We start from the raw sequence: 25733 nt of genomic DNA, 5'->3' as shown, positions 1-25733 counted from the left end.
TCCCTTAATATTTATGTCTATCTAAACACCTCTTAAGACTGCATGCTTCCACGACCACCCCTGGTAACCCATTCCAGACATCTACAACTCTCTGAGTAAAACAGCTTGTCTCTCACTTACCTTTAAATTTCTCCCCTCTAGCCTGGGAAAAGGATGACCGCCCTGCCCTCCCTCTTCATCTCATGATATAAAAATCCTCTATCAGACCTCTCCTCAGCTGCTGATTTTGTCCCAACTTCTCCATAGCACACTCCCTCTAATCTAGTGTGCTAGTAAAATCTTCTGCACTCTCCCCAACGTCTCAACATCCTTCTCATAATGGGGCAACCAGGGCCAAGGAGATGGTATAAGAGTTGGAAATCAAAAACAGAAGAGATTCTTCAGATGCTGAAAAATCTTGAGCAACACATGTAAAAAGCTGGAGGAACTGAATAGGTCAGGCAGCATCTATGGAGAGGAATAAAGAGTCAATGTTTCATCCTTAACCCATAAGCTCCTGTTCTAGTCTCACCCAACCTCAGTGCAAAGAGCCTGCTTACACTTACCCTGTCAATATCCAACATAGTTTAATAACACATGACAGGGTAGGAATAGAATGAAATGGCAGATAAATGTGTGGCTGAAGAATTGGGACAGGGGACACGGATTCAGATTTCTGGATCATAGGGACTTCTTCTGGAGCAGGTGTGACTTGTACAAAAGGGACGGGTTGCACTCGAATTCAAGGGCAGCCGGTATTCTAGCAGGCAGATTTAGTAGAGCTGATGGGAGTGGTTTAAGCTAATACGGCAAGGTGATGGGAACCAGTATAACCGTATATAACCATATACCAATTACAGCACGGAAACAGGCCATCTCAGCCCTTCTAGACCGTGCCGAACGCTTACTCTCACCTAGTCCCACTGAACCGCACACAGCCCATAACCCCCCATTCCTTTCCTATCCATATACCTATCCAATTTTACTTTAAATGACAATATCAAACCTGCCTCTACCACTTCTACTGGAAGCTCATTCCACACAGCTACCACTCTCTGTAAAGAAATTCCCCCTCGTGTTACCCCTATACTTTTGCCCCCTAACTCTCAACTCATGTCCTTTTGTTTGAATCTCCCCTATTCTCGATGGAAAAAGCCTATCCACATCAACTCTATCTACCCCCCTCATAATTTTAACTACCTCTATCAAGTCCCCACTCAACCTTCTATACTCCAAAGAGTAAAGACCTAACATGTTCAACCTTTCCCTGTAACTTAGGTGCTGAAACCCAGGTAACATTCTAGTAAATCTTCTCTGTACTCTCTCTATTTTGTTGACATCTTTCCTAATGCGAGGCCAACATACCAAAGGCTTTCTTCACCACCCTATCCGCATGAGATTCCACATTCAGGGAACTATGCACCATTATTCCTAGATCACTCTGTTCTACTGCATTCTTCAATGCCCTACCATTTACCATGTATGTCCTATTTGGATTATTCCTACCAAAATGTTGCACCTCACACTTATCAGCATTAAATTCCATCTGCCATCGTTCAACCCACTCTTCTAACTGGCCTAAATCTCTCTGCAAACTTTGAAAACCTAATTCATTATCCAAAACACCACCTACCTTAGTATCATCTGCATACTTACTAATCCAAATTACCACCCCATCATCCAGATCATTAATATATATGACAAACAACATTGGACCCAGTACAGATCCCTGAGGCACACCACTAGTCACTGGCCTCCAACCTGACGAACAGTTATCCACCACTACTGTCTGGCATCTCCCATCCAGCCACTGTTGAATCCAATTTACTACTTCAATATTAATACCTAACGATTGAACCTTTCTAACTAACCTTCCATGCAGAACCTTGTCAAAGGCCTCACTGAAGTCCATATGGACAACATCCACTGCTTTACCCTCGGCAACTTTCCTCGTAACCCCTTCAAAAAATTCAATAAGATTTGTCAAACGTGACCTTCCACACACAAATCCATGCTGACTGTTCCTAATCAGACCCTGTCTATCCAGATAATTATATATACCATTTCTAAGAATACTTTCCATTAATTTACCCACCACTGACGTCAAACTGACAGGCCGATAATTGCTAGGTTTACTCTTAGAACCCTTTTTAAACAATGGAACCACATAAGCAATACGCCAGTCCTCCGGCACCATCCCCGTTTCTAATGACATTTGAAATATTTCTGTCAGAGCCCCTGCTATTTCTACACTAACCTCCTTCAAGGTTCTAGGGAAAATCCTGTCAGGACCAGGAGATTTATCCACCATTATATTCCTTAAAAGCGCCAGTACTTCCTCCTCTTTAATCGTCATACTTTCCATAACTTACCTACTTGTTTCCCTTACCGTACACAATTCAATATCCTTCTCCTTAGTGAATAACGAAGAAAAGAAATTGTTCAAAATCTCCCCCATCTCTTTCGGCTCCAAGTCAAGTCAAGTCAAGTCACTTTTATTGTCGTTTCGACCATAACTGCTGGTACAGTACATAGTAAAAATGACACAACATTTTTCAGGACCATGGTGTTACATGACACAGTACAAAAACTAGACTGAACTACTTAAAAAAAACAACAACACAGAGAAAGCTATACTAGACTACAGACCTACACTGGACTGCATAAAGTGCACAAAACAGTGCAGACATTACAATAAATAATAAACAGGACAATAGGGCAAGGTGTCAGTCCAGGCTCTGGGTATTGAGGAGTCTGATAGCTTGGGGGAAGAAACTATTACGTAGTCTGGTTGTGAGAGCCCGAATGCTTCGGACCCTTTTCCCAGACGGCAGGAGGGAGAAGAGATTGTATGAGGGGTGTGTGGGGTCCTTCATAATGCTGTTTCCTTTGCGGATGCAGCGTGTAGTGTAAATGTCCATGATGGCAGGAAGAGAGACCCCGAAGATCTTCTCAGCTGACCTCACTATCTGCTGCAGGGTCTTGCAATCTGAGATGGTGTAATTTCCAAACCAAGCAGTCAAGCAGTGATGCAGCTGCTCAGGATACTCTCAATACAACCCCTGTAGAATGTGATGAGGATGAGGGGTGGGAGATGGACTTTCCTCAGCCTTTGCAGAAAGTAGAGATGCTGCTGGGCTTTCTTTGCTATGGAGCGGGTGTTGAGGGACCGGGTGAGATTCTCCGTCAGGTGAACACCAAGAAATTTTGGTGCTCTTTACGATCTATACCGAGGAGGTGTCGATGTTCAGCGGGGAGTGGTCGCTCTGTGCCCTCCTGAAGTCAACAACCATCTCTTTTGTTTTGTTCACATTAAGAGACAGGTTGTTGGCTCTGCACCAGTCTGTTAGCTGCTGCACCTCCTCTCTGTAAGCTGACTCGTCGTTCTTGCTGATGAGACCCACCACAGTCGTGTCATCGGTGAACTTGATGATGTGGTTCGAGCTGTGTGTTGCAGCACAGTCGTGGGTCAGCAGAGTGAACAGCAGTGGACTGAGCACTCAGCCCTGGGGGGCCCCTGTGCTCAGTGTGATGGTGTTGGAGATGCTGCTCCTGATCTGGACTGACTGAGGTCTCCCAGTCAGGAAGTCTAGGATCCAGTTGCAGAGGGAGGTGTTCAGGCCCAGTAGGCTCAGCTTTCCAATTAGTTTCTGAGGGATGATTGTGTTGAATGCTGAACTGAAGTCTATGAACAGCATCCGAACGTATGTGTGTTTTTTGTCCAGGTGTGTTAGGGCCTGTACCTGCTTTCTCTCCATACCCCCGATCCCTTTAGCCACAGGGGCCATATCTAACTCCCTCTTAAATATAGCCAATGAACCGGCCTCAACTGTTTCCTGTGGCAGAGAATTCCATAGATTCACCACTCTCTTTTTGTGAAGAAGTTTTTCCTCATCTTGATCCTAAAAGGCTTCCCCTTTATCCTTAAACTGTGACCCCTCGTTCTGGACTTCCCCAACATCGGAAACAATCTTCCTGCATCTAGCCTGTCCAATCCCTTTAGAATTTTATACGTTTCAATAAGATTCCACCCTCAATCTTCTAAATTCCAGTGTGTATAAGCCTAGTTGATCCAGTCTTTCTTCATATGAAAGTCCTGCCATCCCAGGAATCAATCTGGTGAACCTTCTCTGTATGGCAAGAATGTCTTTCCTCAGATTAGGGGACCAAAACTGCACACAATTCTAGATGCAGTCTCACCAAGGCCTTGTACAACTGCGGTAGAACCTCCCTGCTCCTGTACTCAAATCCTTTTGCTATGAATGCCAACATACCATTTGCCTTTTTCACCGTCTGCTGTACCTGCATGCTCACCTTCAATGGCTGGTGTACAATGACACCCAGGTCTCGTTGCATCTCCCTTTTTCCTAATCGGCCACCATTCAGATAATAATCTGTTTTCCTGTTCTCGCAACCAAAGTGGATAATAACCTCACATTTATCCACATTAAATTCCATCTGCCATGAATTTTCCCACTCACCTAACCTATCCAAGTCACACTGCATCCTCTTAGCATCCTCCTCACAGCTAACACCGCCGCCCAGCTTCGTGTCATCCGCAGACTTGGAGATGCTGCATTTAATTCCCTCGTCTAAATCACTAATATATATTGTAAACAGCTGGGGTCCCAGTACTGAGCCTTGCGGTACCCCACTAGTCACTGCCTGCCATTCTGAAAAGGTCCCGTTTACTTCCACTCTTTGCTTCCTGTCTGCCAACCAATTCTCTATCCCCATCAATACCATACCCCCAATACCGTGTGCTTTAAGTTTGCACACTAATCTCCTGTGTGGGACCTTGTCAAAAGCCTTTTGAAAATCTGAATAGACCACATCCACTGGCTGTCCCCTATCCACTCTACTAGTTACATCTTCAAAAAATTCTATAAGATTTGTCAGACATGATTTTCCTTTCACAAATCCATGCTGACTTTGTCCAATGATTTCACCTCTTTCCAAATGTGCTGTTATCACATCTTTGATAACCGACTCTAGCATTTTCCCCACCACCGATGTCAGACTAACTGGTCTATAATTCCCCGGTTTCTCTCTCCCTCCTTTTTTTAATAAGTGGGGTTACATTAGCCACCCTCCAATCCTCAAGAACTAATCCAGAATCTAAGGAGTTTTGAAAAATGATCACTAATGCATCCACTATTTCTTGAGCTATTTCCTTAAGCACTCTGGGAAGCAGACCATCTGGCCATGGGGATTTATCTGCCTTTGATCCCTTCAATTTACCTAACACCACTTCCCTACTAACATGTATTTCCCCCAGTTCCTCTATCTCACTAGACCCTCGGTCCCCTACTATTTCCGGAAGATTATTTGTGTCTTCCTTAGTGAAGACAGAACCAAAGTAGTTATTCAATTGGTCTGCCATATCCTTGTTCCCTATGATCAATTCATCTGTTTCTGACTGTAAAGGACCTATATTTGTCTTGACCAATCTTTTTCTTTTCACATATCTATAAAAGCTTTTACAGTCAGTTTTTATGTTCCCTGCCAGCTTTCTCTCATAATCTTTTTTCCCTTTTCTAATTAAGCCCTTTGTCCTCCTCTGCTGGTCTCTGAATTTCTCCCAGTCCTCAGGTGTGCCACTTTTTTTTTTGCTAATTTATATGTTTCTTCTTTGGACTTGATACTATCCCTAATTTCCCTTGTCAGCCACAGGTGCACTACCTTCCCTGGTTTATTCTTTTGCCAAACTGGGATGAACAATTGTTGTAGTTCATCCATGCGATCTTTAAATGCTTGCCATTGCATATCCACCATCAACCCTTTAAGTATCATTTGCCAGTCTATCTTAGCTATTTCACATCTCATGCCTTCAAAGTTACCCTTCTTTAAGTTCAGAACCTTTGTTTCTGAATTAACTATGGCACTCTCCATCTTAATGAAGAACTCCAACATATTATGGTCACTCTTACCCAAGGGGCCTCGCAGGACAAGATTGCTAACTAACCCTTCCTCATTGCTCAATACCCAATCTAGAATGGCCTGCTCTCTAGTTGGTTTCTCGACATGTTGGTTCAGAAAACCATCCCGCATACATTCCAAGAAATCCTCTTCCTCAGCACCCTCACCAATTTGGTTCATCCAATCTATATGTAGATTGAAGTCACCCATTACGACTACTGTTCCTTTATTGCACCCATTTCTAATTTCCTGTTTAATGCCATCCCCAACCTCACTACTACTGTTAGGTGGCCTGTACACAACTCCCACCAGCGTTTTCTGCCCTTTAGTGTTATGCAGCTCTACCCATATTGATTCCACATCCTCCAGGCTAATGTCCTTCCTTTCTATTGCGTTAATCTCCTCTCTAACCAGCAATGCTACCCCACCTCCTTTTCTTTCCTATCTATCCCTCCTGAATATTGAATATCCCTGGAAGTTGAGCTCCCATCCTTGATCACCCTGGAGCCATGTCTCTGTGATCCCAACTATATCATATTCATTAATAACTATCTGCACATTCAATTCATCCACCTTGTTACGAATGCTCCTCGCATTGACACACAAAGCCTTCAGGCTTGTTTTTACAACACTCTTAGCCCTTATACAATTATGTTGAAAAGTGGCTCTTTTTGCTTTTTGCCCTGGATTTGCCTGCCTGCCTCTTTTACTTTTCACCTTACTACTTTTTTTTCTACCCTCATTTTACACCCCTCTGTCTCTCTGCACTTGTTCCCATCCTCCTGCCACATTAGTTTAAATCCTCCTGAACAGCAGTAGCAATTGCTCCCCCTAGGACATTGGTTCTAGTCCAGCCCAGGTGCAACCCATCCTGTTTATACCAGTCCCACCTCCCCCAGAATTGGTTCCAATGCCCCAGAAATTTGAATCTCTACCCCTGCACCATTTTTCAAGCCACGTATTCATCTGAAATATCCTCCTACTTCTACTCTGACTAACACATGGCACTGGTGGTAATCCAGAGATTATTAACTTTGTGGTCCTACTTTTTAGTTTATCTCCTAACTATCTAAATTCACCTTGTAGGACCTCATCCCATTTTTTACCTATATCATTTGTACCTATGTACACCACGACCACTGGCTGTTGACCCTCCCACTCCAGAATGTCCTGCAGCCGCTCAGAAACATCCTTGACCCTTGCACCAGGGAGGCAACATACCATCCTGGAGTCTCATTTGCGGCTGCAGAAATGCCTATCTATTCCCCTTTCAATCGAATTCCCTATCACTATAGCTCTCCCACTCCTTTTCCTTCCCTCCTGTGCCGCAGAGCCACCCATAGTGCAATGAACTCGGCTGCTGCTGCCTTCCTCTGATGAGACATCTCCCCCAACGGTATCCAAAACAGTATATCTGTTTAGGAGGGAGATGACCCCAGGGGACTCCTGCCTACTGCTACGCTGTCTAGTGGCCACCCCTTCCCTTTCTGCCTGTGTAGCCTTTACCTGAGGTGTGGCCAACTCACTGAACGTGCTATTCACAATTTTCTCAGCATTGCGGATGCTCCAGTATGAATCCAATCTCAGCTCCAGACGCTCAATGCGGTCTGCCAGAAGCTGCAGTTGGACACACTTACTGCACACATAGTCATCAGGGACACGGGAAGTATCCCTGATTTCCCACATGCTGCAGGATGAACAAACCACGGGGCCGATCTCAGCTGCCATGACCTACCCAATACTTGCCTCAACTTTTGAAACTTTCTCCTTTGGAAGGAACTTACCCGGCCTTACCTCACTTGGAGTGAAGCTCGTCCTCAGCCTCTGCTCGCCGAAGCCTCTCGAGACAAAGCCTTCCTACTCTGTCTCCCTCTGCTGTGTCGCCCGCTCTGTCTGCTGTTCTCTTTAAATACTCCTGCGGCCTCACGGTCCGACTTACACGCACTTGCACAGTCGTGCCCCCGTTAAACTGCCGAAGACATATTCCTCATGACGAGCCATTCAAAACTCTTCATGATGATGGATGTGAGTGCAACAGGACGGTTGTCATTGAGGCAGGACACTGAAGACTTCTTCAGCACGGGGACGATGGTGACGGCCTTGAAGCAAGTTGGAATGGTGGCGCTGCTCAGGGAGATGTTGAAGATTTCAGTGATAACAACTGCTAGCTGGTCTGCACATCCTCTGAGCACTCTACCAGGGATGTTGTCTAGTGATGGTCTTGGACAGAGTAACATCATCAATGCACTTTCTGATGTAGCTGGTCACTGATGCTGTGTACTCCTCTAAGTTGGTAGAGTCGCCATCGGTTGCAGCCTCCCTGAACATGTGCCAGTCTGTGTGCTCAAAGCAGTCTTGAAGAGCAGAGATGGCTCCTGCTGGCCAGGTTTTCACCTGCTTCTGAACTGGTCTGGAGCATCTGATGAGCAGTCTGTATGCTGGGATTAGCATAACAGAGATGTGGACTGAGTATCCGAGGTGGGGGGCGGGGCTCTGCCCGGTACGCGTCGGGGATGTTTGTGTAAACCAGTTCCAACACGTTCTCCGCCCTCGCTGAAAAGTCCACACACTGATGGAAATTGGGGAGCACTGACTTAAGGTTCATGTGGTTAAAATCACCGGTGAAAATAAACAGACCATCAGGATGTGCATTCTGCAGCTCGCTAATAGCCCTGTACAGTTCACAGAGCGCCTCCCTAGCATTAGCGCTGGGGGGAATGTAGACACCGAATATAAGGACACAGGTGAATTCCCGTGGTAAATAAAATTGTCTATATCTAACAGCCACAAACTCCACTAGCAATGAGCAGTGTCTGGAAACTAGCACAGGGTTCTTACACCATTCCGTGTTGATGTAAATACACAAGCCACCACCGCGAGTCTTACCGGAGACAGCTGCATCTCTGTCCGAACAAAACAAAGCTAGCCCGTCTCGCTGGATGGCAGCGTTCGAAATCCCATCAGTGAGCCATGTCTCTGTGAAGACATACGCGGAGCAAACTCTGTACTCCCGCCGAGTATTATGTTGGAGTCGGATGTAGTCCATTTTATTGTCCAGGGAGCGGACATTGGAAAGCAGAATGGACGGGAGGGCTGGCCGGCTAGGATTTGCTTTAAGCCTGGCACGGACCCCTGCCTGTTTGCCTCGCTTCTGCTTCCTCACACATCGCTTTCGACGTCTCCATCTCCGGCTACCAGCATCAGGTAAGTCAGGGGAATGTAGGCCAATTCCCCTCAGCAAGCCGACCGCGTAATTCAGCCAGCAGATCTTTGTGAAGGTTTGTTTTTGGGTGATCGCTGTATTGTAGTAGTATCTGGTGATAGTAGATAGCCACTCTGTTATCCATGTGCTCTAATTGAAAACTGTGTATCAAACTTAAAATAGAAAATTAAATAAAAGTAACAACAGGTCTGAAAGGCCGCTGCTGCTGTGCTGTGCCGCCTCATGGGATTTACCTGTCCACTCTGATTCTCTAAGGGACCAATTTTATCCCTCACTATCCTTTTGCTATTAATAGTAACTGTCGAAACCCTTTGGATTTATTTTCACCTTACTGGCCAAAGCAACCTTGTATCTTCTTTTAGCTTTTCTAATTTCTTTCTTAAGATTCTTCTTACATTCTTTATATTCATTGAGCAGCTCATTTACTCCATGCTGCCTATGTTGATTGTAGATCTCTCTCTTTTTCCTAACCAAGTTTCCAATATCCCTTGAAAACCATGGCTCTCTCAAACTTTTAACCTTTCCTTTCAACCTAACAGGAACATAAAGATTCTGTACCCTTAAAATTTCACCTCTAAATGACCTCCATTTCTCTATTACATCCTTCCCATAAAACAAATTGTCCCAATCCAGTCCTTATAAATCCTTTCACATCTCCTCAAAGTTAGCCTTTCTGCAATCAAAAATCTCAACCCTGGGTTCAGTCCGATCCTTCTCCATAATTCTATTGAAACTAATGGCATTGTGATCACTGGACCCGAAGTGCTCCCCAACACATACCTCCGTCACCTGACCTATTTCATTCTCTAACAGGAGATCCAACACTGCCCCTTCTCTAGTTGGTACCTCTATGGATTGCTGCAAAAAAACTATCCTGCACACATTTTACAAACTCTAAACCATCCATCCTTTTTACAGAATGTGTTTCCCAGTCTATGTGTGGAAAAAAAATCTCCCACAATCACAACCTTGTGCTTACTACAAATATCTGCTATCTCCTTGCAAATTTGCTCCTCCATTTCCTGCTCCCCATTAGGTGATCTATAATACACCCCTATAAGTGTTACTACACCTTTCCCATTCCTCAATTCCACCCAAATAGTTTCCCTGGACGAGCCCTCTAATCTATCCTGCCAGAGCACTGCCGTAGTATTTTCTCTGACAAGCAACATAACACCTCCCCCTCTTGTCCTTCCGATTCTATCACACCTGAAGCAACGAAATCCAGGAGTATTTAGTTGCCAATCACAACCCTCCTGCAACCATGTTTCACTAATAGCTACAACATCGTATTTCCAGGTATTAATCCATGCTCTAAGCTCATCCACCTTTCTCACAATGCTCCTAGTATTAAAACAAATGCATTTAAGAAATTCTCCACCTCTTTCTCTCTGCTTATCTCTAACAGTACAAAGAACTTCACTGTGTTCTTTTTCTTCCTTTTCCCATACATCTGCTCCTACACTCTGGTTCCCCTCCCCCCTTGTATCTAGTTTAAATCCACTGGAGCCTCTCCAGCAAACCTACCTGCAAGAATATTTGTCCCTCTCCAGTTCAGATGTAAAGCGTCCCGCCGGAACAGGTCCCACATTCCCTGGAAAACTGCCCAATTATCTATAAATCTGAAGCTATAAATCTGAATCTATAAATTGGATTGGGAAAATTAGGTTGGTGGCGGATGGCAAGAGAGGGAATGTTTTGAATGCTTATGAGATTACTTTTTAGAGCAAGTCTGCTTGAGCCTACTTCGGGAAAGGCCATCTTGGATTGGATTCATACTGAAATTTGAGAGGAAGAAGCCTCAGTCCCAGGTATTAGTATCCCAGTGGAATAAAGGGAACTGCAGAAGCATGAGAGAGGTGCTTGCCCAGGTGGATTGGAGGGGAATATTGGTGGGGTTGAAGGCAGAATGGAAATGGCTGAATTTTCTGGGAATAGTTCACAAGGCGCAGGATAGATATGACCCACAGAAAAAGTTTGCAATGGCAAGGGTAGGCAACCATGGCTGACAAGGAAAATTGAGGAACTGCATAAAAGCCAAGGAAAGGGCTTATAAGGTAGCAAAAGTGAGTGGGAAGTTGGATGATTGGGAAGCTTTTAAAATCCAACAAAAGACAACTAAAAAAGCTATAAGAAGGGAAAAGATTAAATATAAGGGCAAACTAGCCAATAATATAAAGCAGGATACTAAAAGTTTTTTCAAGTATATAAGAATAAAAGGGAGGTGAGATATTGAACCACTGGAAAATGCTGCTGGTGAGGTAGTAATGGGGGACAAAGAACTGGCAGGTGAACTTGCATCAGCCTTCACTGTGGAAGACACTAGCAGTGTGCCAGAGGTCTGTGAGTGTCAGGGAGCAGGAGTGAGTGCCTTTGCTATTATAAAGGAAAATACGCTAGGCAGATTGAAATGTCTTCAGGTGGATAAGTCACCGAGACCAGATGGACTACATTTCAGAGACCCGAGAGAGATTGTTGAAGAGATAACAGATGCATTGATTCTGGTGTGATCCTGAAGGACTGGAAGACTGAAAATGTTTCTCCATTCTTTAAGAAGGGAGGAAGGCAAAAAAAAGGAAATTAGAGGCCAGTTACCTAACCTCAGTGGTTGGGAAAGTGTTGGGAGTCTGTTATTAAGGATGAGATTTCAAGGTACTTGGAGACTAATAATAAAACAAGTCAAAGTCAGCATGGTTTCTGTAAAGGGAAATCTTGCCTGACGAATCTGTTAAGAGTTCTTCAAGGAAGTAACAAGCAGGGTGGACAAAGGAGAGGCAGTGGATGTCACTTACTTAGATTCCCAGAAATTTGATAATGTGCTAAATATGAGGCTGCTTAAATCCTATGGTGTTACAGGAAAGATACTGGCAAAGATAGAGGAATGGCTGACCGGCAGGAGACAGTGACTAGGAATAAAAGGGGCCTTTTCTGGTTGGCTGCCAGTGACTAGTGACATCAGAGGTGCAGACAGTCTTGGGAGTCTTCATGCAAGAGCCTCAGAAGATTAATTTATAGGTTGAGTCTAGTAAAGAAGGCAAATGCAATGTTGGCATTTATTTCATAGAGAATAGAATATAAAAACAAAGAGGTAATGCTGAGGCATTTTGAGACTCTAGTCAGGCTGCACAGGCCCCATACCTCAGGAAGAATGTGTTGTCATCGGAGAGAGTCCAGAGGAGGGTCACAAGGATGATTCAGGGAATGAAGGGGTTTGACATATGAGGAGCGTTTGAGCCTGCGCTCACTAGAATTTAGAAGAAGGCGGGGGAATCTCATTGAAACCTACCGAATGTTGAAAGGACTAGATAGGGTGGATGTGGAGAGAATGTTTCCTCTGTTGGGGGTATCCAGAACTAAATGGCACAGCTTTAAAATGGAGCAGTGACCTTTTAAATCAGAGGTAAGGAGGGATTTTTTTAGGCAGAGAGTAGTAAATCTGTGGAATGCTCTGCCACAGACTGTGGTGGAGGCCAAGTCCATGCATATATTTAAGGTGGAAGTTGATTGTTTCCTGGTCTGGGCATCAAAGGATACGGCAAGGTTAGTGGGATCCAGTATCAGCCATGATGGAGCAGACTCGATGGGCTGGATGGCCTAATTCTGCTCCTTCATCTTATGGTTTCATGGTTGGGATATTGCAGTTTACCAGATGTTGGTTAAGCCACATTTGCAATATTGTGTTCAATTTAGCCAGCTTTCTGTAGGAAGTTGGAGAAAGTGCAAAAGACATTGACAAGGACATTGCCAGGACTTGAAGGACCAGGTTATGCAGAGAGCTTGGTCAGGTTGGAGCTTTGTTCATTGGAACATAGGAGAATGAGGAAATTACCAGAGTGGCACCCTGATAATGTAGTGGTTAACACAATGCTATTACAGCTTGGTGGTGGGGGGGGGGGGGATCAGAATTCAGTTCTGGTGCTGTTCTATAGGAGTTTGTATGGTCTCTCTGTAAACCAAACACGAGGAAATCTGCAGATGCTGGAAATTCAAGCAACGCGCACAAAATGCTGGTGGAACGCAGCAGGCCAGGCAGCATCTATAGAGGGAAACACTGTTGATGTTTTGGGCCGAGACCCTTTGTCAGGACTAACTGAAAGGAAAGATAGTAAGAGATTTGAAAGTAGGAGGGGGAGGGGAAAATGCAAAATGATAGGAGAAAACTGGAGGGGGTGAGGTGGAGCTGAGAACCGGAAAGGCTCTCAGTCCTAACTTTCAGTTAGTCCTGATGAAGGGTCTTGGCCTGAAATGTCGACAGTGTTTCTCCCTATAGATGCTGCCTGGCCTGCTACGTTCCACCAGCATTTTGTGTGTTCTTTGTAAACCATGTGGGTTTCCTCTGGGTGCACCAGTTTCCACCCACAGTCCAAAGGCATACCAGTTAGTAGGTTAATTGGTCATTGTAAATTGTTCTGTGATTAGGCTAGAGTTAACTCGATGGGTTGCTGGGCAGTGAGGCTCATTGGGCTGGAAGGGCCTGTTCCATGCTTTATCTCTAAATATGTGAAAAGGTGTATAATATCTTGCCTCTCAAGATTTTATACACCTCTTTTTCCCAGGGCTGGGGAATCAGGAACTAGAATTTTCTTGTATTTCTTTATTTGCCTGCAAGGAAATAAATCTCAAGGTAGTGTATGGTAATATAAACAAACATTGATAATAGACTTTGACTTATTTACGTTGACATTAGAGGGCATAGGATTAAGGTGAACCTAGAGAAGTTTACAGGGGATCCGAAGGACAAATTTTTTTGCCTGCATAGTGGTCAGTATATGGAATGAGTTGCCAGAGGAAGTGGTTGAGGCAATTATATCAACAACATGTGGAAGACACTTTGACAGCTACATGGATAGGAAAGGCTTAGCAGGATAAAGTCACACTTGAGTTGACTGTCACATGCACAAGTCAATGTGTGCACAGATACAATGAAAAACTCGCAACAGCATCACAGGCACACAGCATTCACAAGAAAAACAAAAAATAAACATAAATTAGAAAGAGCACAATTAGAATGCAAAAAAGTCAATTTAGGTCTTAGGTCATAAGTTATTTAAGTCATATAGGTCACCATATACGTACAACCCTGAGATTCATTTTCTTGTGGGCATGTGCAATAAATACAAGAAACATGATAGAATCAATGATAAACCACACACGATAAGATGGACAAACAACCCCAGTCCAAATACAAAACTGAAGAAAGAAAAAATATCAAGTAAGTAATAAATATCAAGAATATAAGATAAAGAGTCCTTGAAAGTGATTGTGGGAACAGTTCTGTGATGAAGCAAATGAAGTTATCCCCACTGGTTCAAGAGCCTGATGATTAATGGGTAACAACTGTTCTTGAACCTGGTGGTGTGGGACCTGAGGCTCCTTCCTGATGGCAGCATGCGGATGAGAGCATGGCCTAGCTGTGTGCTATACTGAGTTAGTGATTGAGGTTGTGTTGATTGGTCCAAGAACTGAATGGTTGAAGGAAAGTAGCTGTCCCTGACTTGGTGATGTGGGACTTCAGTCTTCTGTACCTTCTACCTGATGTGAGCTGTGAGAAGATAGCGTGGCCCGAAGGGTGGAGATTTTAATGATGGAGGCCTTCTTGAGGCAGCATCTCCTGTAGGTACTACTGATGGTGTCAAACTCCAAACGCAGGCAAGTGGGACTAGCTTAGAGAGGAATCTTAGTTGGCATGGAGCTTTTGGGCCAAAAGGTCTGTTTCTGCGCTGCGTGATGCTATAAATTCAGGGCAGAAATAGAGGTGAGTCTGGACCCAGATCCAGTCAGCAGAGAATTTATGAAAATGTGCCAGTAAGCTGAGCTGACACCTCTGGCTACTTATGTTCCAACATTCTTACACCCTTTGGTCGAGCTTATTGTCTCTAGATTTAAAATGTCTTTAACACTTTAGCTTGTTAGAGACCTATTAGCCTGACACCAGTGGTTGGAAAATTGTTGGAATCGATTGTTAGGGATGAGATTACAGAGTACTTGGAAGCACGTGACAAGATAGGGCAAAGCCAGCATGGTTTCCTGAAAGGAAAATACTGTCTGACTAACCTACTGCAATATTTTGAGGAAATTACAAGCAGGATAGACAAAGGAGATGCAGTAGATGTGGTGTACTTAGATTTTCAGAAGGCCTGTGACAAGGTGCCACACATGAGGCTGCTTAGCAAGATAAGAGCCATGGAATTACAGGGAAGTTAATAGCATGGGTGGAGCTTTGGCTGGTTGGCAGAGAACAGAGGGTGGGAATAAAGAGATTCTATTCTGGCTGGCCACTGGTTACCAGTGGAATTCCACAGAGGTTGGTGTTGGGACTGCTGCTTTTTACAATGTATGTCAGTGATTTGGACTGTAGGACTTAATGGATTTGTGGCTAAATTTGCCAATGATACAAAGATAGCTGGAGGAGCAGGTAGTGTTGAGGAAACAGAGAGCTTGCAGAGAGATATAGGTAGTTTAGGGGAATGGGCAAAGAAGTGGCAAATGAAATACAATGTTGGAAAGTGTATGGTCATGCAATTTGGTAGAAGAAATAAACAGGTAAACTTTTTAGATAGGGAGAGAATTCAAAATGCAGAGGTGCAAAGGGACTTGGGAGTCCTTGCTCAGGATACCCTAAAGGTTAACCTCCAGGTTGAGTCAGTGGTGCAGAAGGCGAACGCAATGTTGGCATTCATTTATAGAGCTATAGAATATAAGAGCAGGGATGTGATGTTGAGGCTCTATAAGGCACTCGTGAGACTACACAAGTATTGTGTGCACTTTTGGGCTCCTTATTTGTCCTTACTGACATTGGTGAGGGTTCAGAGAAGATTCACAAGAATGATTCCAGGAATGAAAGGGTAACTTTATGAGGAACGTCTGATGGTTCTTGAGCTGTATTCTTTGGAGTTCAGGGGAATGAGGCGGGATCTCATAGAAACATTCCAAATGGTTAAAGGACAGAACAGATTAGATATGGCAAAGTTATTTCGCATGGTAGGGAGTCTACGACAAGAGGGCACGACTTCAGGATTGAAGGACGTCCATTTAGAACAGATACAGAAAAATTACTTTAGTCAGAGGGTGGTAAAACTGTGGAATTTGTTGCCACAAGCAGCTGTGGAGGCCAAGTCACTGGGTGCATTTAAGGCAGAGATAGATAGGTTCTTGATTAGCCAGGACATCAAATGGTATGGTGAGAAGGCAGGGAAGTAGAGATGACTTGAAGAATTGGATCAACCCATGACTGAATGGTGGAGCAGACTCAATGGGCCAAATGGCCTACTTCTGCTCCTAAATTTTATGGTCTTATTTTGCTGTTGAAAGCAACCATCTCTTGCCAAAAAGGAAGCACAGTGGATTCTGGTTAATTGGGATATTGGTTAATCGAGCTGTCAGCTACTTGGTACAAAAACTAATTGAGAAAATAGCCAGGATTCCCTTTGTTTACCCCAGGGTTCTGAAAGAGGTGGCTGAAGAAATTGTGGAGGCATTAATAATGATCTTTCAAGAAGCACTGGATTCTGGAATGGTTCCGGAAGACTGGAAAATTGCAATTGTCATTCCGCTCTTCAGTTGGGGAGAGGTAGAAGAAAGGAAACTATCTGCCAGTTAGTCTGACCTCAGTGGTTGAGGAGGTAATAGACAATAGACAATAGGTGCAGAAGTAGACCATTCGGCCCCTCGAGTCTGCACCGCCATTCTGAGATCATGGCTGATCATTCACTATCAATATCCAGTCCCTGCCTTGTCCCCATATCCTTGGTATGGAGATATTGGAGTCGAGTATTAAGGATGATAAAATATGCTACAAATCTTGCCTGACAGATCTGTTGGAATTCTTTGAAGAAATAACAAGCAGGATAGACAAAGGAGAATCCGTTGATGTTCTGTACTTGGATTTTCAGAAGGTCTTTGATGAGGCTCCACATATGAGGCTATGAGCCCATGGTATTACAGGAAAGATTCCAGCATGGATAAAGCAGTGGCTGATTTGCAGGAGGCAAACAGTGGGAATAAAGGGAGCCTTTTCTGTTTGGCTGCTAGTGACTAGTGGTGGTTCACAGGGGCTTGTGTTTGGACTGATTCTTTTAATGTTATCTGTCAGTGATTTTGATGATGGGATTGATGGCTTTGTTGAAAGGTTTGTGGACGATATAATGATAGGTGGAGGGGCAGGTAGTTTTGAGAAAGTACCTACAGAAGGACAGACAGATAAGGAGAATGGGCAAAGAAATGGCAGATGGAATACAGTGTTGGGAAGTGTTTGGCCATGCACTTTGGTAGAAGAAATGAAAAGATTGACTATTTTCTAAACAGAGAGAAAATACTAAATACTGAGGCACAAAGCGACTTGGGAGCCCTTGTGCTGTGCTCCGTAAAGGTTAATTTGAAGGTTGAGTCTGGTGAGGAAGGCAAATGCAATGTTATTATTCATTCCAAGGGGAGTAGAATACAAAAAGTAAGGACGTAATGTTGAGACTTCATAAAGCACTGTGAGGCCTCACTTGGAGTATTGTGAGCACGTTTGGGCCCCTTATCTTATAAAGAATGTGCTGGACTGGAGAGGGTTCAAAGGAGGTTCATGAAAATTAATCCAGGATTGAATGGCTTGTCATATGAAGAGTGTTTGATGCCTGTATTCACTAGAATTCAGAAGAATGAGGGGTGACCTCATTGAAACCTATTGAATAGTAAAAGGCCTTGATAGAGTGGATGTGTCGGGGATGTTTTCTATTATGGGAAAGTTTAACAGTAGAGGACACAGCCTCAGAATAGAGGGGCGTCCTTTTAGAACAGAGATGAAGAGGAATTTCTTTAGCCAGAGAGTGGCGAATCTGTGGAATTCTTTGCCATGGGCAGCTATGGAGGTCAAATCTTTATGTACCTTTGAGGTAGAGGTTGATATATTCTTGATTGGTCAAGGCATGAATGGATATGGGGAGAAGGCAAAGACTGGGGCTGAGAGGAAAATTGGTTCAGCCATGATGAACTTTACTCTCAGCCCCAATCTCCTGCCTTCTCCCCACGTCCCTTCATGCCCTGACCAATCAAGAATCGAACTGAATTAAATTGACTTTATTTCTTATATCCTTCACATACATGAGGAGTAAAAATCCTTACGTTACTTCTCCATCTGAATGTGCAATTTATAGTAACTTATGATTACTAGTATGTACAACAGGACAGTCAATATAACATAGAAATACAATTGTATGAGCATGAGTTAATCAGTCTGATGGCCTGGTGGAAGAAGCTGTCCTGGAGCCTGTTGGTCCTGGCTTTAATGCTGTGGTGCCAGTTTCCTGGATGGTAGCAGCTGGAACAGTTTGTGGTCAGGGTGACTTGGGTCCCCAATGATCCTTTGCACCTTTTTTACACATCTGTCTCTATAAATGTGGTGAATAGCGGGAAGTTCACATCTAGAGGTGCACTGGTCTGTCCACACCACACTCTGCAGAGTCATGTGACTGAGGGAAGTACAGTTCCCATACCAGGCAGTGATGCAGCCGGTCAGGATGCTCTCAATTTTACCCCTGTAGAAAGTTCTTAGGATTTGAAGACTCATGCCAAACTTCTTCAACCCTCCGAGGTGAAAGAGGTGCTGTGGTCCTTTTTTCACTACCAGCTGGTGTGTACAGGCCAAGTGAGATCCTCCAAAGATGTGAGATGTTTATGCTCAGGAACTTAAAGTTGTTCACCCTCTCAACCCCAGATCAATTGATGTCATTAGGGGTTAGGCTATCTCCATTCCTCCTGTAGTCCATAAACAGCTCCTTTGTTTTTGCGACATTGAGGGAGAGGTTGTTTCCTTGACACCACTTGCCTCATTATTATTTGAGATAAGGCCAATCAATGTACAGTAGTATCGTCAGCTACGTGGAGTACTTCACCATGTCTTCAACCTGAGCCTGAGTCTCCAGAGGGTTCCTGTGCTGTGGAAGATGTCCTGCCTCGTCCCTGTACTGAAGATGCTGCGCCTCAGTGGCTCTGATGACTACAGACCGGTGGCATTGACCTCCCAATTCATGAAGACCCTGGAGAGACTTGTTCTAGAGCAGCTCTGGCCTATGGTTAGGCCACACTTAGACCCCCTCCAGTTCACCTACCAACCCCAACTAGGAGTTGAGGATGCCGTCGTCTACCTGCTGAACCGTGTCTGTGCCCACCTGGACAAGCCGGCAAGCACTGTGAGGGTCACGTTTTTTGACTTCTCCAATGCGTTCAACACCATCCGCCCTGCTCTGCTGGGTGAGAAGCTGACAATGATGCGGGTGGATGCTTCCCTGGTGTCATGGATTATTGATTATGCACATGCCCAGCTAATCCACAGTTACTTCCAGGACAGCAGCGACACGCGGTGCATGTGGAAGGGCATCCAGGACATCACCAGTTACAAGACAATGTCACCTGACTGTGCAGGTGATGCCTCCCTCCCAAATGCACTGAATAACTTCGAACGCCCAGTTTGAGGCGGAAAATGACGTGGCGGCGAGGAAGTCCACCCCTCCTGCGAATGACCAGGTGCTGTGTCTCTCCGTGGCTGACGTGAGAAGAACCCTGTGCAGGGTCAACCCACGGAAGGCTCTTGGACCAGACAACTTCCTTGGTAGAGTGCTCAGAGGATGAGCAGACCAGCTAGCAGATGTTCTCACCGACATCTTCAACATCTCCCTGAGCAACGCCACCATTCCAACGTGCTTCAAGGCCGCCACCATCGTCCCCGTGCCAAAGAAGTCTTCAGTGTCCTGCCTAAATGACTACCATCCCGTTGCACTTACACCCATCATCATGAAGTGTTTCGAGAGGCTCATCATGAGGCATATCAAGATGCTGCTGCCCCCCTCACTGGACCCACTGCAGTTTGCGTACCGTCCTAACCGCTCAACAGATGACGCCATTGCCACCACCCTCCACCTGGCCCTAACCTACCTGTACAAAAAAGACACATACGTTCGGATGCTGTTCATAGACTTCAGTTCAGCATTCAACACAATCATCCCCCAGAAACTGATTGGAAAGATGAGCCTACTGAGCCTGAACACCTCCCTCTGCAACTGGATCCTAGACTTCCTGACTGGGAGACCTCAGTTAGTCCGGATCGGGAGCAGCATGTCCAACACCATCACACTGAGTACGGGGGCTCCCCAGGGTTGTGTGTTCAGTCCACTGCTGTTCACTCTGCTGACCCACGATTGTGCTGCAACACACAGCTCGAACCATATCATCAAGTTCGCCGATGAAACGACCGTGGTGGGTCTCATCAGCAAGAACAACGAGTCAGCTTACAGAGAGGAGGTGCAGTGGCTAACGGACTGGTGCAGAGCCAACAACCTGTCTCTTAATGTGAAAGAAACAGAAGAGATGGTTGTTGACTTCAGGAGAGCACAGAGCGACCACTCCCCACTGAACATCGACACTTCCTCGGTACGGGTCGTAAAGAGCACCAAATTTCTTGGTGTTCACCTGATGGAGAATCTCACCTGGTCCCTCAACACTAGCTCCATAGCAAAGAAAGCCCAGCAACATCTCTACTTTTTACAAAGGCCGAGGAAAGTCCATCTCTCACCCCCCATCCTCATCACATTCTACAGGGGTTGTATTGAGATCATTCTGAGCAGCTGCATCACTGCCTGGTTCGGAAATTGCACCATCTCAGATCGCAAGACCCTGCAGCGGATAGTGAGGTCAGCTGAGAAGATCATCGGGGTCTCTCTTCCCACCATCATGGACATTTACACTACACGCTGCATCTGCAAAGGAAACAGCATTATGAAGGATCCCATGCACCCCTCATACAATCTCTTCTCCCTCCTGCCATCTGGGAAAAGGCTCCAAAGCATTTGGGCTCTCACGACCAGTCTATATAACAGTTTCTTCCCCCAAGCTATCAGACTCCTCAATACCCGATGCCTGGACTGACACTTCGCCCTACTGTCCTGTTTATTATTTGTTGTAATGGCTGCACTGTTTTTGTGCACTTTATGGAGTCTAATGTAGGTCTGCAGTCTAGTATAGCTTTCTCTGTTTTTTTATTACGTAGTTCAGTCTAGTTTTTTGTACTGTGTCATGTAAACCATGGTCCTGAAAAATGTCTCATTTTTACTATGCTCTGTAACAACAGTTATGGTCGAAATGACAATAAAAGTTGACTTGACTTGACTTGATTACCTGACTGGCAGACCACAGTAGATGTGCTTGCAACACTGTGTCAGACAGAGTGATCAGCAGCACTGGGGCTGCACAGGGGACTGTCCTGTCTCCCTTTCTCTTCACCATCTACACCTCAGACATCAACAACTGCATAGAGTCTTGCCACCTTCAGAAGTTTTCTGCCATAGTTGGGTGCATCAGCAAGGGAGATGAGGCTGAGTACAGGGCTACGGTGGGAAACTTTGTCACATGGTGTGAGCAGAATCATCTGCAGCTTAATGTGAAAAAGACTAAGGAGCTGGTGGTGGACCTGAGGAAGGCTAAGGCACCGGTGACCCCTGTTTCCATCCAAGGTGTCAGTGTGGACATGGTGGAGGATTACAAATACCTGGGGATATGAATTGACAATAAACTGGACTGGTCAAAGAACACTGAAGCTGTCTACAGGAAGGGTCAGAGCTGTCTCTTCTTCCTGAGGAGACTGAGGTCCTTTAACATCTGCCGGACGATGCTGAGGATGTTCTACGAGTCTGTAGTGGCCAGTGTTATCATGTTTGCTGCTGTGTGCTGGGGCAGCAGGCTGAGGGTAGCAGACACCAACAGAATCAACAAACTCATTCGTAAGGCCAGTGATGTTGGGGGTGTGAAACTGGGCTCTCTGACGGTGGTGTCTGAAAAGAGGATGCTGTCCAAGTTGCATGCCATCTTGGACACTGTTACCCATCCACTCCATAAAGTACTGGTTAGGCACAGGAGTACATTCAGCCAGAGACTCATTCCACCGAGATGTAACACTGAGTGTCATAGGAAGTCATTCCTACCAGTGGCCATCAAACTTTACAACTCCTCCCTCGGAGTGTCAGACACCCTGAGCCAGTAGGCTGGTCCTGGACTTATTTCCACTTGGCATAATTTACTTATTATTATTTAATTATTTATGGTTTTATATTGCTATATTTCTACACTATTCTTGGTTGGTGCGACTGTAACAAAACCCAATTTCCCTCGGGATCAATAAAGTATGTTTGTCTTAGTTAACAGATTGAAGCTGTGAGTGGTGAAATAGTCATGGGTATACGGAGAGTAAAGGAGGGGGCTTAGGACACAGCCCTAAGGGGCTCCTGTGTTGAGGGGCAGAGGTGAGGGAGCCCACTCTTACCACCTGCCGGCAATCTGACAGGAAGTCCAGGATCCAGCTACACTAGGCAGAATCTATCAACCTCTGCCTTAAATGTACATAAAGACTTGGCCTCCACAGCTGCCCGTGGCAAAGAATTCCTCAGATTCACCACTCTCTGGCTAAAGAATTTCTGATGGACCAAGTGGCCTAATTCTGCTTGTATGTCTTATGGTATTTATTTGGGACACTATGCCTCTTAATTGGGACAGGATTCTTGCTGACCAGTTTCTAACCAGTGACAGTTATGTACACTTGTATGCCATTGGACACTACACCGTGCTCAGAGCAAATAGCTTAATATTCACATGCTTGTGTGATGTTATCCGTTTTGGCCGATGGACGCCGATTCAAAAAGCAATGATTTTTGATCATTTTGTATTTTAATTAGTCATTTGTTGGATTATGGCATTAACCATGAAGGCAGCCCCATTATCTGCACTATGTATCTGAGCTGAGTTTCTTTATTTCCAGTCAATAAAAAAAGCACGGCAATGCACAATCTTTCCATCGATAGTTATTAGGAACTAAAAAATAGTTTAATAGTACTGTAGTAGTATTGATATCGGTCTAATTTGTTCTGCATTTCATTTAAATACTTAATTTGTTACTTAGTTAAATGGTGACTTGTCTTTTTTGTATTTTGTTTTCATGAAACTTCATCTAATTGGGGCAGCTGCTTAATTGGGCCAAAATGTACTGGTCCCAATGTGTCGCAGTTAACTGGAATCCATTGTATTTCTGAAATGTGTAATTTTCTAGTTTTATCAGATTAGAGAGCATGAGGGTAGGTTGTGTGAGTTGAGACATTTATCTCTGCAGGAGGGTGAGATGTGACTTGTTGGAGGTGTACAAGATGATAAGAGGCATAGATCAAGTGGACAGCCAGCACCTTTTCCCAGGGTAAAAATGGTTAATATAACAGGGGCATAATTTTAAGGTGATTGGAGGAAAATATTGGAGTATGTCAGAAGTAGTTTTTTCACACACAAATGTGTTGGACGAGCTGCCAGGGGTGGTGGTAGAGGCAGATACATTAGGGACATTTGAGAAGCACATTGGTGTGTTACGAATTCCCGTAACTGGATCACTTACCAGCAAAGATAGAGAGGTCCATTGAAGTCTGATGGTACTATTTTTAGAAGTATTTATTGATAAAGGGCACAAAAATAAGATTAATGCAAACATACAGATAATATATGTCGTCAATACTAAATCTAAGCACGGGTATAATAATAACCAATAAGAAATAGCTCTATCGTTGTCTAGGGGTTAATGTATTGTCTGATGGAAAGATAACAGTCACTATCAGTTTGTTCAAGCGGCAGCGTTGTTGGGTTTAAAAGTGATGCGGTTTAAACTTGCCCCAGGTCTTTTAAGATGCTGATCCGTTGAGTCAGGGGAGCGGGCTTCCCCGTTGTTAGCTAAAGCTGTTTTCCCGTGGTTCCAGCCACGGAATCGAAAGCACATGGCTTCCTTCAGATGACTTCCTGCTGTTACGTGGTCGCTTAACGTTTCTTCTGGTGCGTCTGAAGGGGTTGTTCCCCAGACCCTCTTTTATACTTCCTCAAGGGGTCTCAGATGTCAATCAGGTTGGGATGATGCAATCCCTCAACCAGCCCACTCTGGTCATCCCGTGAGGGGCTTCAATGAATAGTACAGTACTCAATACACAACTTGGTCTTCCGGAGACGATGGCCATGTCCCGTAGCTTTACATCGCCGGGGAAACGAGCCAGCCTGCACGTCTTTTCCCATTTCCTGGGCCCCTTGACCCAATCCACCGGTGATCTTGCAATTCTCACAAAGGAGGGGGCTACGGACGTAACAGGTGATAGAAAAATGAAGGACTATGTAGGAGGGAAGGGTTCGATTGTTTGAGGTAGGGCCTGTACTATGCTGAAGTGTTTTATGTTCTATAGCAGCAAAGAAACAAGGGTCTGGGATGCTGGGCTCACCACGAACGTACCAGGCTGAGAGAGTCATACCTAAGTTGGACTGGGTCCATTCGCTGGAGCCGTAACACAGTAGCACTACCCACTGCACTACTGTTTCACTAAACATTGAAACCAACCCTGGGGACAGTCACTCTCTGCCAAGTGATTCAATGTTTCTGGTGTGGGCGTTCCGGTGCAGAAATGAATAATATTGCTTTTCATCAGCCCAGGTGTCTCGGGGAAGGAAGTCCTTCTGGTGACCATAAACAGGAGATTCTGCAGATGCTGGCAATCCAGAGAAACGCACAAAATACTGGAGGAACTCAGCAAGTCAAGTAGCAACAATGGAGATGAATTAACAGTTGATGTTTCGTGCGGAGTCCTTTCATCAGTTTATTCTTCTCCATCGATGCTGCCTGACCTGCTGAGCTTGTTCTGATAACTATTGAGCATTTGGAGTGACCAGAATCTTTTCACTTTCCGCAGGTTTGATACAAGGTTTATCCAACACAGCACCCACACTCAACATCACAGGAACGGAGTACTCCATCACTGCGAGCGGCACTCTCTCCATTACGTGCAGGTGAGTGCAGAAGTTGCCAGGATATGATATCTCTAGAGATACCTGTCTCCAGATGTGAACCCAAGCCTATTTTTCATTTATATCTATTATTTGATTGAGAATGTACTGTATCAGTAGGTTGTCATCAACAGTGATATGATTATCAGGATTTGCAAAGGGATCTTGATCAGCTGGGTGAGTGGGCTAAGGAAAGGCAGATAGAGATTAATGTGTGAGGGTGAACAGCAGCGTCCTGGGGAGTGTTGTAGAATGGAGGATCTTGTATAGATCTTGATCAAAGTATAGAGTTCTGTTTCCTTCAAAAGAGCGGCAATCATATCTTTGCCCAGGAAGAACAGGACGAGCTACCTCATGACAATCGCCCAGTGGCACTCCCCTGTTGTAACTATGAGCTTTGAGAGGTTGGTTGCAGCTAGAATCAACTCCTGTCTCAACAAGGACTTGGATGCACTGCAATTTGTCTTATTGCCACAATAAGTCTACAGTGGATGCAATCTCCCCACTCACCTTGGGTCACCTGGACAATAGTAATTACCACTTCAGGCAGCCGTTTATTGATTACAGTTCAGCATTCAACACAATCATACCATCAGTTCTAGTTAACAAGCTCCAAAGCCTGGGTCTCTACCTCCCCTGCAACTTGATCCTCGGCTTCCTCACTGGAGACCACAGTCTGTGCAGATTGAAGCTAACCTCTCCTCCTCAATGACAGTCAACACTGGTGCACCTTAGGGCTGTGTACTTACCCACTGCTCTACTCCCTCTACACCCATGACTG

At 44.8% G+C, this 25733-nt stretch overlaps 1 protein-coding gene across 7 annotated transcripts in view; it reads left to right on the top strand.

Moving 5' to 3' along the window:
* flt4 (fms related receptor tyrosine kinase 4) overlaps positions 1–25733 on the top strand; it is a 271100-nt gene that overhangs the window by 78538 nt on the left and 166829 nt on the right. For all 7 annotated transcript variants that reach the window (XM_059990711.1, XM_059990708.1, XM_059990707.1 and 4 more), the window contains one exon: positions 24859–24955. Coding sequence is in view for 4 of the 7 variants with exons in the window: in XM_059990708.1 (XP_059846691.1) it covers positions 24859–24955 (97 nt within the window). In the remaining 3 variants the exon portion in view is untranslated. The remainder of the gene's footprint in view (positions 1–24858; positions 24956–25733) is intronic.

This window comes from Hypanus sabinus, chromosome 15, assembly GCF_030144855.1.
Source record: "Hypanus sabinus isolate sHypSab1 chromosome 15, sHypSab1.hap1, whole genome shotgun sequence".
NCBI classification, from domain to species: domain Eukaryota; kingdom Metazoa; phylum Chordata; class Chondrichthyes; order Myliobatiformes; family Dasyatidae; genus Hypanus; species Hypanus sabinus.
This window is presented reverse-complemented; position numbering and strand designations above follow the sequence as displayed.